This window comes from Molossus molossus, unplaced genomic scaffold, assembly GCF_014108415.1.
Source record: "Molossus molossus isolate mMolMol1 unplaced genomic scaffold, mMolMol1.p scaffold_m16_p_3, whole genome shotgun sequence".
Taxonomy (NCBI): Eukaryota; Metazoa; Chordata; class Mammalia; order Chiroptera; family Molossidae; genus Molossus; species Molossus molossus.
The window spans coordinates 81,014,839-81,027,967 of NW_023425366.1; the positions used below are offsets into that span (position 1 = coordinate 81,014,839).

At 34.9% G+C, this 13,129-nt stretch overlaps 1 protein-coding gene across 9 annotated transcripts in view; it reads left to right on the forward strand.

The window, feature by feature from the left end:
• The window catches only part of APC (APC regulator of WNT signaling pathway), a 130,226-nt gene that overhangs the window by 57,142 nt on the left and 59,955 nt on the right, over positions 1-13,129 (forward strand). For 8 of the 9 annotated variants that reach the window (XM_036278543.1, XM_036278544.1, XM_036278537.1 and 5 more), the window contains 3 exons: positions 677-878; positions 5,497-5,605; positions 10,782-10,895. In XM_036278543.1, coding sequence (XP_036134436.1) covers positions 677-878; positions 5,497-5,605; positions 10,782-10,895 — 425 coding nt within the window. The remainder of the gene's footprint in view (positions 1-676; positions 879-5,496; positions 5,606-10,781; positions 10,896-13,129) is intronic. The other variant, XM_036278542.1, reaches the window with a different exon arrangement.

The window sequence follows — 13,129 nt, forward strand, 5'->3', positions numbered from 1 at the left end:
GCCAGTGTCATTATAGGGAAAATGCTTAATTATAATTGAATCTATGCAAAGAAATTACCTTTTGGTCCTTAAATGTATTATTATCTAGCATGAATCTAAGGAAGGACATTTTGTCTAATTTTCCTATAACTAACTCCCTTTCCTCCTGACTCAAGCTAACTTTGGAGGAAAAGTTTAACCATTCTGTTTCTAAACAGTTTATTAGTCATTCATACATATTTGTGATTTTTCTCAGTCAGAAATTTATAGGCTTCTGAACCAAGAAGTGTGTCCTTTTATTGACTCGATGCTTTGGTACACTGTCCTTTTGCAGGCTCTCAGAGAGCCCACCTCATCAAGGCTTAGCTATTTTCTGATTTTTTTGTTTTTTCAGGATTCTTATTATATCTCCTGCCTTTACATTTGCCTAGAACCAGGAGTCAGTGAATTTTTCTGAGCATCAGTATTTGTGATAAGTATTTCTTCTGTTCCCTGCATAAATTGGCTGCTCAATGGCTGCATTAATTTTCTAGTCCTATAGGCCTTATGTAACATATATAAACTATTTTCAATTATATAAAATTGGTTAAAATTGAGAACTCAGTGTGAACCTAAGATTTCACTTTTAAAACAAATATAATTGCATTAGACTACTTAAAGCAATTATTATATTAAAACTTGCCTCTATTTTATTTAGAGCTTAACTTAGATAGCAGTAATTTTTCTGGAGTAAAACTACGGTCAAAAATGTCCCTCCGTTCTTATGGAAGCCGGGAAGGATCTGTATCTAGTCGTTCAGGAGAGTGCAGTCCTGTTCCTACGGGTTCATTTCCAAGAAGAGGGTTTGTAAATGGAAGCAGAGAAAATACTGGTTATTTAGAAGAACTTGAGAAAGAAAGGTAACTTTTCTTTGCTGTTATTTTATCATTTTGTAATATAAGATATGAATTATGAAGTATGTATGCTAAGTGACCACTGACATTGAGAGAGCATTTTGCATTTATTAACTCAGAGATAATATGTGGCTAATTGTCCCTATCTTGAACCTAAAAATTTAAAGGAGGCAGTTTCATGGGATTGTAAGTCTTCTATTTTGTCACTTATATACTCCAAATGCTCTGCACATTGGGTCCTACACATGATCACAATCTCTATGTTAAAATATATAACTGATTTTTAATTGCATTTCTGATTATCCTTTGAACTAAATAACTACTAGATCTAGTGTAAGGTGACTATTTGCATTATGGAAGGCCTGTTACAAGTGCCACAAATAAAGCATTTCTTAATTTACCAGTTTCAGTGTTGAAAAACATTGCTTGACATACAGAATTAGTTCTGGTATGTCACAGTGTATTCTTCTCTTCCTTCAGTTAAAATTATCTTATTATAAATATCAGAATATATATCATTATCAAGAAATTTGTCAAGTATTTATATGTCCTAAAAAAGTATACATTTCCTCATGCATGAATTAAACTAAGCTTACTATCTTTATATTCCTAAAAATTCTGTTAGACATTCAAGAAATGTTAACATGTATAAAAGTTACGTATTAGCTCTGGAACCTTGGTCAAGCTAACTTTGGAGGGAAAGTTTTCTTTCTCGGTGTCGCTTTCTTCTGTAAAATAAGAATATGCTTCTTCTACCTTGTAGAGTTGTGAAAATTGAATAATAACATGAAAAATGTCCAGTCTATCTCACTGAAAAGCAAAAGACCTTTTATTACTTTCTCTATGGTTTTAGGTATGTCCATCTACAAAAATAGGTATAATCACCTGGACCAATAGTGTTAAGCTTTTTTTCATCTCAAATTCACATGAGTCTGTTTTGTACCTTGAACCTGGACTATTTTTCTCTCTGACAGTGTAGGAAATACTATACTGAAAAATAAGAAGCTAACTAGGATCCACAGTCTTTTATCTCTTTGTCACCTTTGAGCTCTATTAAGAGGCAAAGGACATGTGAGCATACTGACTTTTCTAGAAACTTTGCTTCATGTAGGTCAAGTTCTGATTTTATTAATAGGAGGGGGAGGGGGTGTTTGTGTGTGTAGTTCTGATATATCTTGTGTCCTCTTGGTTCTCACTGTGTTGGAAGGAAGAATATTGAGACCTTGCTTATGTGACAGTATCTTTATTTTAGGCTTACACTTAATTGATAGTTCGAATAGGTCTAGGTTCACACTCATTTTCCTCTTATTAATGTTGCTGATGAGAAATTTGAAACCAGTCTGATTCTTCTTCCTTTGTAGGCAGCCATTTTTCCTCTTTGAAGCTTTTACAATGCCTTGGTGTGTGTGTTTTCTTCATTCATCTTGCTGGATACTAGTGTGCCCTTTTGATCTGAAAATTTGTTTTCTTCTGTTTTTGAAAATTCTGTTATTTCTTTTATGTTCTCCTTCCCTCAGTTTTTTCTATTCTTTCTTTCTAGACCTTCCTTAAGTTATAGATTAACTCTTTCTGCCTCTTTTTTCCTCTTTTTCTGTATTACACAAGATAAATGCTAATAAGTAGTCAAATTAGGATTCAAACCCAGGTTCATAGCTCTGTAAGCTTTTTGAACTTCAGTTTTCCAGTCTATGGAATGAGAATCTCGGGGGGGGGGGTGCGATTAACCAAAGAATTTATATGCATATATGCATAACTGATAGATACAGAGAAGAGTTCGGTGGGGGTGGGGGTGTCAGGGAGCAGGTGGAAGGGGACAGTGGGGAAAAAGGGGAGGACATCTGTAATACTTACAACAATAAAGATAAATTTTTAAAAATCATTCCTCAAAACTGAGGAGCAGAAAATGCAAGAATTTAAAAAAATGCAAGAATTTAAAAAAATGCCTAGATTATTTTTTAAAAAGTCCTTAACACACTATATTTTGTATATAGAGCATTCAGTAAATGTTAGCTATTGTCATGTTAGCCATTAACTTATTTAACAAATATTTATCAAATACTTAATATATAAGTGCCATGCTCTTCTAGGTGACTCTGAGTTAGCTAGAGGGCTAAGAAGACATGAGGCTTACACGAAGAAGCATTTTTAAAGAAGACTATTGACAGTCACTAAATAAGTCATTAGTACACTAAATCCTAAAGACCTACCTGCTTCTGGGTCTAGACCTAGTCTCATTTCTGAGCCTTAAGCACTGCTGTGTGAGTTACAAGGTCAACTCCTTGTTATCATTTTATCACTTATCATTTTGGTTTAAGACATTACAGCTTTGGCTTTCCCAGAGCATTTTTTTCAGTTTGCACTTAAATTTTATAGTAACAACTTGTCCCTGTTCTCTCTAATCTCCCCCGCACTCTACCACAATCAATTACATTGGTCTGTCAGTATAAGCACTTTACATACCCAGCTCTTATTTCAAAAGCCTATTTATGAGAGACCAATCAGAGGATCACCGTCTATTCCTCTCTTTTCCTCACTTTAGTCCTGGTGGGTCGTTTGGGTCCTCACCAAGAAAAGTTGAAAAGTAGAATCATATCTTTGTGTTAGTTTGGTGCTCAGCTTTTGATAGAAGTTCAGGCTTTCAGCAGTGCCTTTTCCTGCTTCTTTTGTTAGGGATGGAGGGGGCAGCTTCTCATTAGTCCACACTCCCCCGAAGTTGCTACATCATAAGCAGGGTCTTACTTCTCTGCCATGAATTCCCTTACTATTGAGGTTACATCAAAAGTGAAAGCTTCCCCGGCTGGTTTGGTTCAGCAGTTAGAGTGTCGGCCCGCAGACCAGAGAGTCCCGGGTTCGGTTCCCACTAAGGGCACGTACCTTGGTTGCAGTTTGTCCCCAGCCCTGGTTGGCAACCATTTGATGTGTCTCTCTCACGTCGATGTTTCTCTCTCTCTTCTTCCCTCTTTCCCTCCTGCTCTATCTGAAGATAAATGCAAAAATGTCCTCGGTGAGGATTAAAAACAAACAAACAAAAGTGAGAGCTTATTTTAAAAATTACTTCTCAAGTAAAGGAGAAGGAATTTTAGAAAGAATAGAATCTTCCATATAGATGCATACAGATTTTCCCAAGAAATTATAATCAAACAGGGTTTTAAAGTAACAATATCTGAGTGGGGAACATTTTTCTCCGTGTATGAGCAAACTCCAGATACTACAGGAGTATCAAAAAACTTCTATGGCAAACATTGTAAACAAAGTTAAAAGACAAGTGATAAACAGAAATTATAGTTGCAACCCATATAACTGACAAAGTGCTGTTATTCTTAACATAGTAAAGGTTCTATAAGTAAGAAAAGTCACAGACAAGAAAATACAACTGGCTATTGAAAAAATGCTTATCCTCATACTAAAAGGAGTCAGATTAAAACCATAGTGATAGACAATTTTTGGAGGAAAAACAAACTTGATTTGCTTCAGTAAAAAAGTTTGATAAAACATTTACATTGGTAATAGGTGCATAAATAACATCTAATAAGTGCAATATGTTAAAATTTTTCATACCCTTGAAATGTATCTTATATAGTTGCTTGTACATGTGTGAAATTAGGTTATATGTAGGGATATTCATTGCAGCATTCTTTATAATAGCAAAAGGTTAGAAATGTCCTAAGTGCCCTCTAACATAGAACTGGTTGTGGATTCAAGAATACTGTGGAATACTATGCCCCTGCCCAAAAGTACATAGGACCTTTATGTTCTGATATAAAATTATCTCCAGTGTAGGTTTTTTAGTGAAAAATAAGTTATAGGACAACACATGGTACTACTTATGTTTAAGAATGTATGTACATCCTTGCATTTCTGTAGACTATCTCTGGAAATATAAACAAGAAAATGGTATTAGTGACAGCTTTGGGAAAGAACCACATAAGAAGAGATTATATACCTTTTGTTCCAACTGAGTTTTATCTCAGTAGCACTCTTATTTTGCATTTATGTTTATAATGTTCAGATAGAGTATCTTGATATAGATTGTTATTGAGGACAACATCATTTGGGTAGTTCAGAAATTAATATAAATTCATCTTCAAATTCCAAACTAAAAAATTTGTCTCCCTCAGAATAGCTCCCTCTTACTATACAGTGACAATATATTTTTTATTATTTTGGCTGCAGAGAAGCAAATAACTACATCTGTGTCCGATGCAGCAGCTTCTTGTACTCTAGGTTCATTTTCTGCATAACTACTGCTTTTCTTTTCTCTTTTATTATAACCTTTTTTCTTGTATTAATTTGGGGGTTTGCTATATTGTACTTGTTACTATAAACCATCATTATATTATTTAACTGTGCATGAATGTGAAGACAATGCCTTTGGTGAAATGTAAATCATTTAGTAAGGTTGATTGGCATTTCATTTAGCTGAAAAAAATCTTAAAAATTTAATATTGAACTTTTAATGATTATAACATTATAAGTCCCATCTTTAAAAATCCAAAATCAGTGTATTTCATTTATTCATTATTAATACTTTAGCTTACAGAGAGAACAGGTAATAAGAATTGCTGTAATGTACTCTAGACTAACATTGTGTAACCTTAACCTTTTTTCTAAAAAAAAACAACAGATCATTACTTCTTGCTGATCTTGACAAAGAAGAAAAGGAAAAAGACTGGTATTATGCTCAACTTCAGAATCTCACTAAAAGAATAGATAGTCTTCCTTTAACTGAAAATGTAAGTAGCTTGGCAATATGACTTATTTTAGACTTTAATAACTTAATTTTTTTAAAATATATTTTTATTGATATTTTTAGAGAGAGAGTAAGAGATAGAGAGATAGAAGCATCAATGTGAGAGAAATATTGGCTGCCTTCTGCACGCCCCACACTGGGGATCGAGCTCACAACCTGGGCATGTGCCTTGACTGGGAATTGAACCTGGACCTCTCAGTCCATGGGACAATGCTTAATCCACTGAGTCACATTGGTTGGGCTAATAATTTGATTTTCTAAAGTACCTAAATTATCTATTGAAAATCTAGGATAACTGCATTTATAATTATTCATAAACTAAAATATGTTTTCTCTAACTTTAAACTTGAATATATAATAGTTATTGAATTTTTGTTTATAAAGATGATAAAACTTAATTGTGCTCAAGGAAATATTTATTTTAAGCCCTGGGTTACGAAAATCTATGAAGTTTGAATCCTGAAGGACTCAGGATTTAACTAGGCAACTAGTTTTTTATTCTGTGTATTGACTTGCCAGACATGCTCTGTAGAAGTGTTTATTACCATCTCTATATTTTGAACCATATTACAGGAATCCTGCCAGATAGTTTTTGAATAAAAATATCTTTGAAGATAATTTGAGTGCTATTTTCAGTTATTACAAATTACATGAATCTTATAACTTTTTGCATATACAAAAGTTTGTTTATTTTGCAAATATAACTGTGTGAAAAAGAGTTTAGTCTTGTCTGCCTCTTCCTCCCCACCTAACCTCTCCATGTCCACTGTCTTCATTCTTGGGGGTGGCACATATAAGAACATTTTTGAAATATATTAATAATAAGTCAAACAAGACTTTATTTCAGCTGTTGTTTATAAATATTTTTTTTAATTTTTAAAAAAATATTTTTAAGAAGATATATTTAAAATATATCTTCCTTTCTTAGCTTAGATTTTTATTTTCTAATACCACTTTTCAGGGAACATAAGAAACAAAAAGCAGAAATAGAAAGAAGAAAACCCCTTTTCCAAAACATGTAGTTAGCCAGGTTTCCTGAGTGGGCATTGTCTGGCAGGAGCTGGAACTAAAAGCTTACGTGTTTAGTCATTCCTCTAGGACAATCTTGCAGGGTTTTGAGAAGGAGAGAAGAGATCTCCCTTCCTGACAGTGTCCTTAACACCTTCCTGGGAATGAAGGAGACACAAATAGTGAAAGAAAACTTACTGGAGAGTTATTAGCAAACAAGGATTAGGAATTCGGGAGGGTTTGGTGGGAGTTTTACTCTTTTTTTTTTTTAATTCTCACCCGAGGACATTTTTTTTCCGTTTTTTGTTCAGATAGAGTAGGAGGGAGAGAGAGGAAGAGAGAGAGAGAGAAATATCAACGTGAAAGGGACACATCAAGTGGTTGCCACCCACACAACCCAACCAGGGCTGGGGACAAACTGCAACCAAGGTACGTGCCCTTAGCGGGAACTGAACCTGGGTCTCTCTGGAGCATAGGCCGATGCTCTAACTGCCGAACCAAACCGGCCAGGGCGATTTTTACTCTTTTAAATAAAAATACCAAAGTATAGTTTTGTTCAACATTCACTTTGGTAATTAGAATATACAAAATTTAGGGACCACTGTCTGCATGTAGTCAGATTTAGGAAAGGGCTCAGATGTATGTGACAACTCAAGAGCAGTTGGTTAATATCTGAAACAAAGATCAGTTCTCTAAATTATTCCTTTATGAATTTATTTAATAATCACATTTATTTAATAGATTATGTAAGACATTATTATGGGTTATTTAGCAACATTAGCCTATTTCAGTTGCCTCCATTTTATAAATGGTTTTTAATTTTACAAATTTGCTTTTACTATTGGGAAGCCAAGTTAAGAACACTTTCATATGGAAATATGTATCAAGATATAGACATTGCTTTTAAAATATCAAATCTAAAGCATATTATTGCAACACTGTCATGTTCATCTTTTTTTGCAGGGGGATTTAGGAAGTGGAGGACATTTGAGTGGAGTTACAGCTGGCTAATTGGGAATTAGCAATAACATGCAGAGTTTCTTCCATATTACAACCCACAATTTGGATATGCCTGTGGGAATACATTCTGCATAGGAACAGGAAAGGGTCAGAGCTCCTCTCAGTTAACTGACAATACAATCTGGAATCCTTGGGCTTACAGAATGCTCTTCTGAATCAGACATGTCACACACAGTTTTCTATTGAGCATAAAGAACATGAAAAATCTATAGCATTTCCTTATTTCCCTCATAGCACATTAATTACCTACTTCATTTAATCATATTTTTAGTCTATTACCACTTAGGGGATGTGTTTATGTTTCATTACTTTGTCCTTTTTTATCTTTTTGTATGTCTAACAGTTATCACAGTGCCTGGAATTGTAATTAGAGTTAATAGATTACTGAATGAATTAACTCTTGCTCTGTGAAGAAGTACTTCTTTTTGTTTCCACTTTGCTTCACTTTCGGACTTTTACCAAAAAGTTTGTGTTGACTTTGTCCTCACGATTTATGATTATCTATATTACATAAAGGCTTTTTCTTATTTCATTTTCTATATTTTACAAATGGATAAGTTCTTTCTGTTTATTCTGCATGTATATGGTAATCCTTACCTTAAATTGAGGTGTAAACTTACGGATAATGGACCTGGGTTCTTTTATTTTTCTATGTTGTCCTCATTAATATGCTAGCTTTTAATAATTAAAAGTAATACCTGGCATCCTCCCACAACCACATCAAAGTTACAACTAAACTACAGAACAACCATCATTCAAAACCATCTGAAATCAAGCTGAATGGAAGTCCTACAACTACGAAATTAAAGAAGCCACATGGAGACTGGTAGGAGGGGCAGAGGCGCAATGGACTGGTCCCACACCTACGTGTGGTGGATAAAAATTAGGAGGATACCTCGGCTGGGAAGGTCCTCCCTGAGGACTGAGGGGTTCTCATCTCACACCAGGCGCCCCACTCAGGGCTCCAGTGACAGGAAGAGAAGTCCCCATAACTTCTGGCTGGAAAAACCAGTGGGAACTGAGGCTCAGGGAGGCTGAGGCGGCTGGAGCCCCAGGCAGCTCCTCTTAAAGAGCCCGCGCACGGACTTATCGGACTTACTCCCTCTAAGCTTGAGGGGCACCAGAGACATACAGGGAAGAACTGAGCTGTTTGGCATTGGAGCGAGTGCTGGAGAGGGGGCTTTCTCCTGGACAGACGTGCTGTCAGAGGCCTTTGTTTCTTTGGTGAGCCCTTCCTGGGGTGGCAGACAGCTGCCATATCTGGGACTCTAGCAACCTGGCTCACACTGTTTGCCCCACTCTGGTGATTCCTGAGGCCCCGCCCTGCCCAACTTTCAGGCCCACCCAAGCTGTTGCCAGTTGCTTAACCATAGGATTGGCCTGTCTTGGATCCTGCTTCAGGTTTTACTAAATTCTTTCAAACAAGCAGCATCTGGTCTCAGGTAGCCCCATATCTCTCGTTAAGTAATACATAGAAACAAACACAGGGAGACAGTCAAAATGAGGAGACAAAGAAACAGGTCCCAAATGAAAGAACAGAACAAAACCCCAGGAAAAGAACTAAGCGAAATGGAGATAAGCAACCTAACCGATGCTGAGTTCAAAACACTGCTTATAAGGATGCTCAATGAACTTAGTGAGAACCTCAGTGAACTTAGTGAGGGCCTCAGTAGCATAACAAAGGACCTGTCAGAAATGAAGTATGCATAGTCAGAAACAAAGGAGTCACTAACTGAAATAAAGAATAATTTACCCAGATTCAATAGTAGAGTAGGTCAATCCAAGAAGCAAACCATTGATTTGGAATATAAGGAAACAAAAAATAGAACAGCAAATAGAAAAAAGAATCCAAAAAAATGAGGATAGTGTAAGAGGCCTCTGGGACAACTTCAAGCATGCCAACATTCGCATCTTGAGGGTGCCAGAAGGAGAAGAGAGAGAACAAGAAATCAAAAACCTATTTGAAACAATAATGGCAGAAAACTTCCCTAACTTGGTGAAGGAAACAGACATACGAGTCCAGGAAGCACAGAAAGTCCCAAACAAGATGAATCCCAAGAGGCCCACACCAAGACACATCAGCATCAAAATGCAAAAGGTTCAAGACAGGATCTTAAAAGCAGCAAGAGAAAAGCAGTTAGTTACCTACAAGGGAGTTCTCATAAGACTGTCAGCTGATTTCTCAAAAGCAACTTTGCAGGCCTGAAGGGAGTGGCAAGAAATATCCAGAGTGATGAAAAGCAAAAACCTACAACCAAGATTACTCTATCCTGCAAAGCTGTCATTTAGAATTGATGGCCATATAAAGAGTTTCCCAGACAAGGAAAAGCTAAAGGAGTTCATCACCACCAAACCATTATTATATGAAATGTTAAAGAGTCTCCTTGAATAAAAAGATAAAAAGTATGAACAAACAAAATGGCAATGAATACATATCTATCGACAATTAAATCTACAAATAAAATGAACAGGCAGAACAGAAACATTCTCATAGATATAGAGAGCATTTTGTTGGTTGCCAGATGGGAGGGGGGTTGGGGCAATGGGTGAAAAAGGTAAAGGGATTAAGAAGTACAAATTGGTTGCTAGACTGACAAATCTCAAAGGGAAGGGAGGTTGGGAGATGGGAAGAAATAAATTAAAGAACTTATATGCATAACCAGTGGACACAGACAACAGTGTGGGGAAAGGCAGGAGGGGGGCTGGATTGGGGAGGGGGGTTAATGGGAAAATGAGGAACATCTGTAATACATTCAACGATAAAGATTTCTAAAAAATTTTTAAAAAGTAATACCTCTTCACTGAAGAATAATCATAAGGGAACTAAAGATAGGCTTACTGGACCAATTATATATATTAAATGAAATAGTACAATTTAATTAAAGACATTTGTGGCTATGGGCAATAAAAATGTTTCAATTCTGCATTTCATGTTAGGGACCCAGACTAAGCCTAATACCAAGAATCTAAGTTTTAGGACTTCTTGGAGTCAAATATAATTTTCTCATGCATCATAACTTACATATATTTATTTATTCTTTTTTTTTTGTTTTATTTGTGTACTTTCTTTGCTTTTACTGATAAACCACAAACATGAAATATTAACATTTTAATTTTATTTGTGGTTTTAGTTTTCCTTACAAACAGATATGACCAGAAGGCAATTAGAATATGAAGCAAGGCAAATCAGAGTTGCAATGGAAGAACAATTAGGAACGTGCCAAGATATGGAAAAACGAGCACAGGTAACTAATTTATTAAACTAAAACCAGTACTAGCTAAATTATTAATCTGTATTTGACACTATTTCAAAATAAGAATAATATACCCTGTCTGTTGGGCAACATAACAAGTGTTCATGTAATTCTGCCCCCACTATATTTCATTTTCCTGATAGTGTTCTGCTTTGCCTTGGAATTCTTGGAAAAGAGTTAGATGATAAGTCACCTGATAGCTGATGGGTAGCTCCAGTTCTCTGAAATTTTTACTTATAGTGTAAGTGTGTGTAATGACATTCAGAACACTGCTCTTCAACTTGTACACTAAAAAGAAAAAGTAAGCCCTCATTCAAGGAAGTAGGAAGGAAGCATATAAAGAGAACATTGGGAAAGATGAAATGAGTTGGATGGAGAGCACTTTCATATTTCAACCTTCAACTAATGTCATGAAAGAATATTAACTGGCTTTGTTATTTGTTAAGCATCTACATATATTGAATTTAGGTTACTAATATTTTTAAGCCTTGAAAGAGGCTTTGTTGATTGCCTTGTCTGTTTCAAAGCAAGCAGGGAAATTAAACAACAACAACAAAATATTCAAACAAATTGAGAGGAAAACATTATTTGAAAGTTTTTTGGGTTTTTTTTAGCAAGTAAAATGGATGACCTACATTCATATGCGTGATGTAACTGCATTTTTGTATTCTGGAAAGTTTATTTCATAGTTTTAAAATCACTAATACAGGACATTTTGCATTCCCCAAAGTCTTTATCTTTTATGAGGTAGCTTCCTAACCATAATGTATATTCTATTTCTGTTGGAGTGTGGTGGTAGACTAAGGTGATACTTAAACAGCAGAACCATGATATATTTCATAGTCCATACCTGTTAGCTTCATAATGAGGCTAGATGCTCAATTTATACATACATATGTTAGTTATACTATATATATAGTATAAATATTATAGTATATATAATACATTCTTTTTTAAAATTTTTCCTTCACCTCTTATCATTCAGATTAATGTTTTAAATGCCAAAAGTAAAATTTTAAAAATAAACCTTTCAGTAGAAAATATAAGGATTTAAGATAAAAAACACCAGTTATAAAAGATTAATAAATTTTACTGTATTAAAATTAAGAATTTATCTTCATGAGGGACCTTAAAGAAAGTGGGAAAAAAAGTTACAAATTGAGAGAAGATACTTTTCACCATATAACTGACAAATAATTAAAATTAAGAATAAATAAAAAATTTTAAAAAGTATATTCTATTTTAAATTTAGCATTTGTAATATTTGGGATTTTTAAGGAATTACTTTTTTATTTTTTCATTCCTCATCCGAGGATACTTTTTTATTTATCATCAGATAGAGTGGTAGAGAAACAGAGAGAAACAGTAATGTGAGAGGGGCACATCGACTCATTGCCTTCTGCATGACCCTGACCAGGGCTGGGGACAAACTGCAACCGAGGTATGTGCCCTTGATCAGAATCGAACCCGCAACTCGTTGGTCCGAGGGCCAGTGCTCTAACCGCTGAGCCAAACTAGCCAGGGCTAAAGGAATTACTTTTAAAATGTCAGGCAGGTTTGTTTTGTTTACAGAAAAAACATGAGAAATAGTACTTTGGTTTATACGAATTTGTCTTTTTAGAATGTGAATATATGGAATGCTATATACAGAAGTTAGTTTTTCTGTTTTTGTTACCGTGTTTGTTTTTAGAGATCCTTAAGGAACAAAATGACATGGTAGATGTGAAAATTCTTGTGTAACACAAATAGGTGTATTCCAGGCAGTTTAATCTATATCCTAGAAGAGAGATTAATTTAAGTTCTTTCTTGGGCATTCTGTTCAGTATGTGCTAATATAGTCCATTTTATTTTATTCTGGAATACAGTGTTCTTCATTTTGGTAAATATTCTAGAATGCTTTATTCATATTTTTAGAAATACAACAAGCATTCATTCTGGAAATAGCAAGGTTAGGGTTAAAGAAGTAGATTGTTGCATATACATACTATAAGGAATTAAAATAATCAAAAGATATGAGTAGTCCCATCACAAATAAGCACAAGTAGTTTATAAACAATTGTGATGCTTAAGCATCATTAGTCATCAGGGAAATATAACAAAATAGGTTGTTTTTATGTTGGTAGTTGTGATGGTGGTGGTTTTGTTTATTTGTGTTTTTACCTGTCAGACTAGCAAAAACTTTACAATTTGATGACATAGTACTGGTGAAAGTAAGAAGCAGTCTA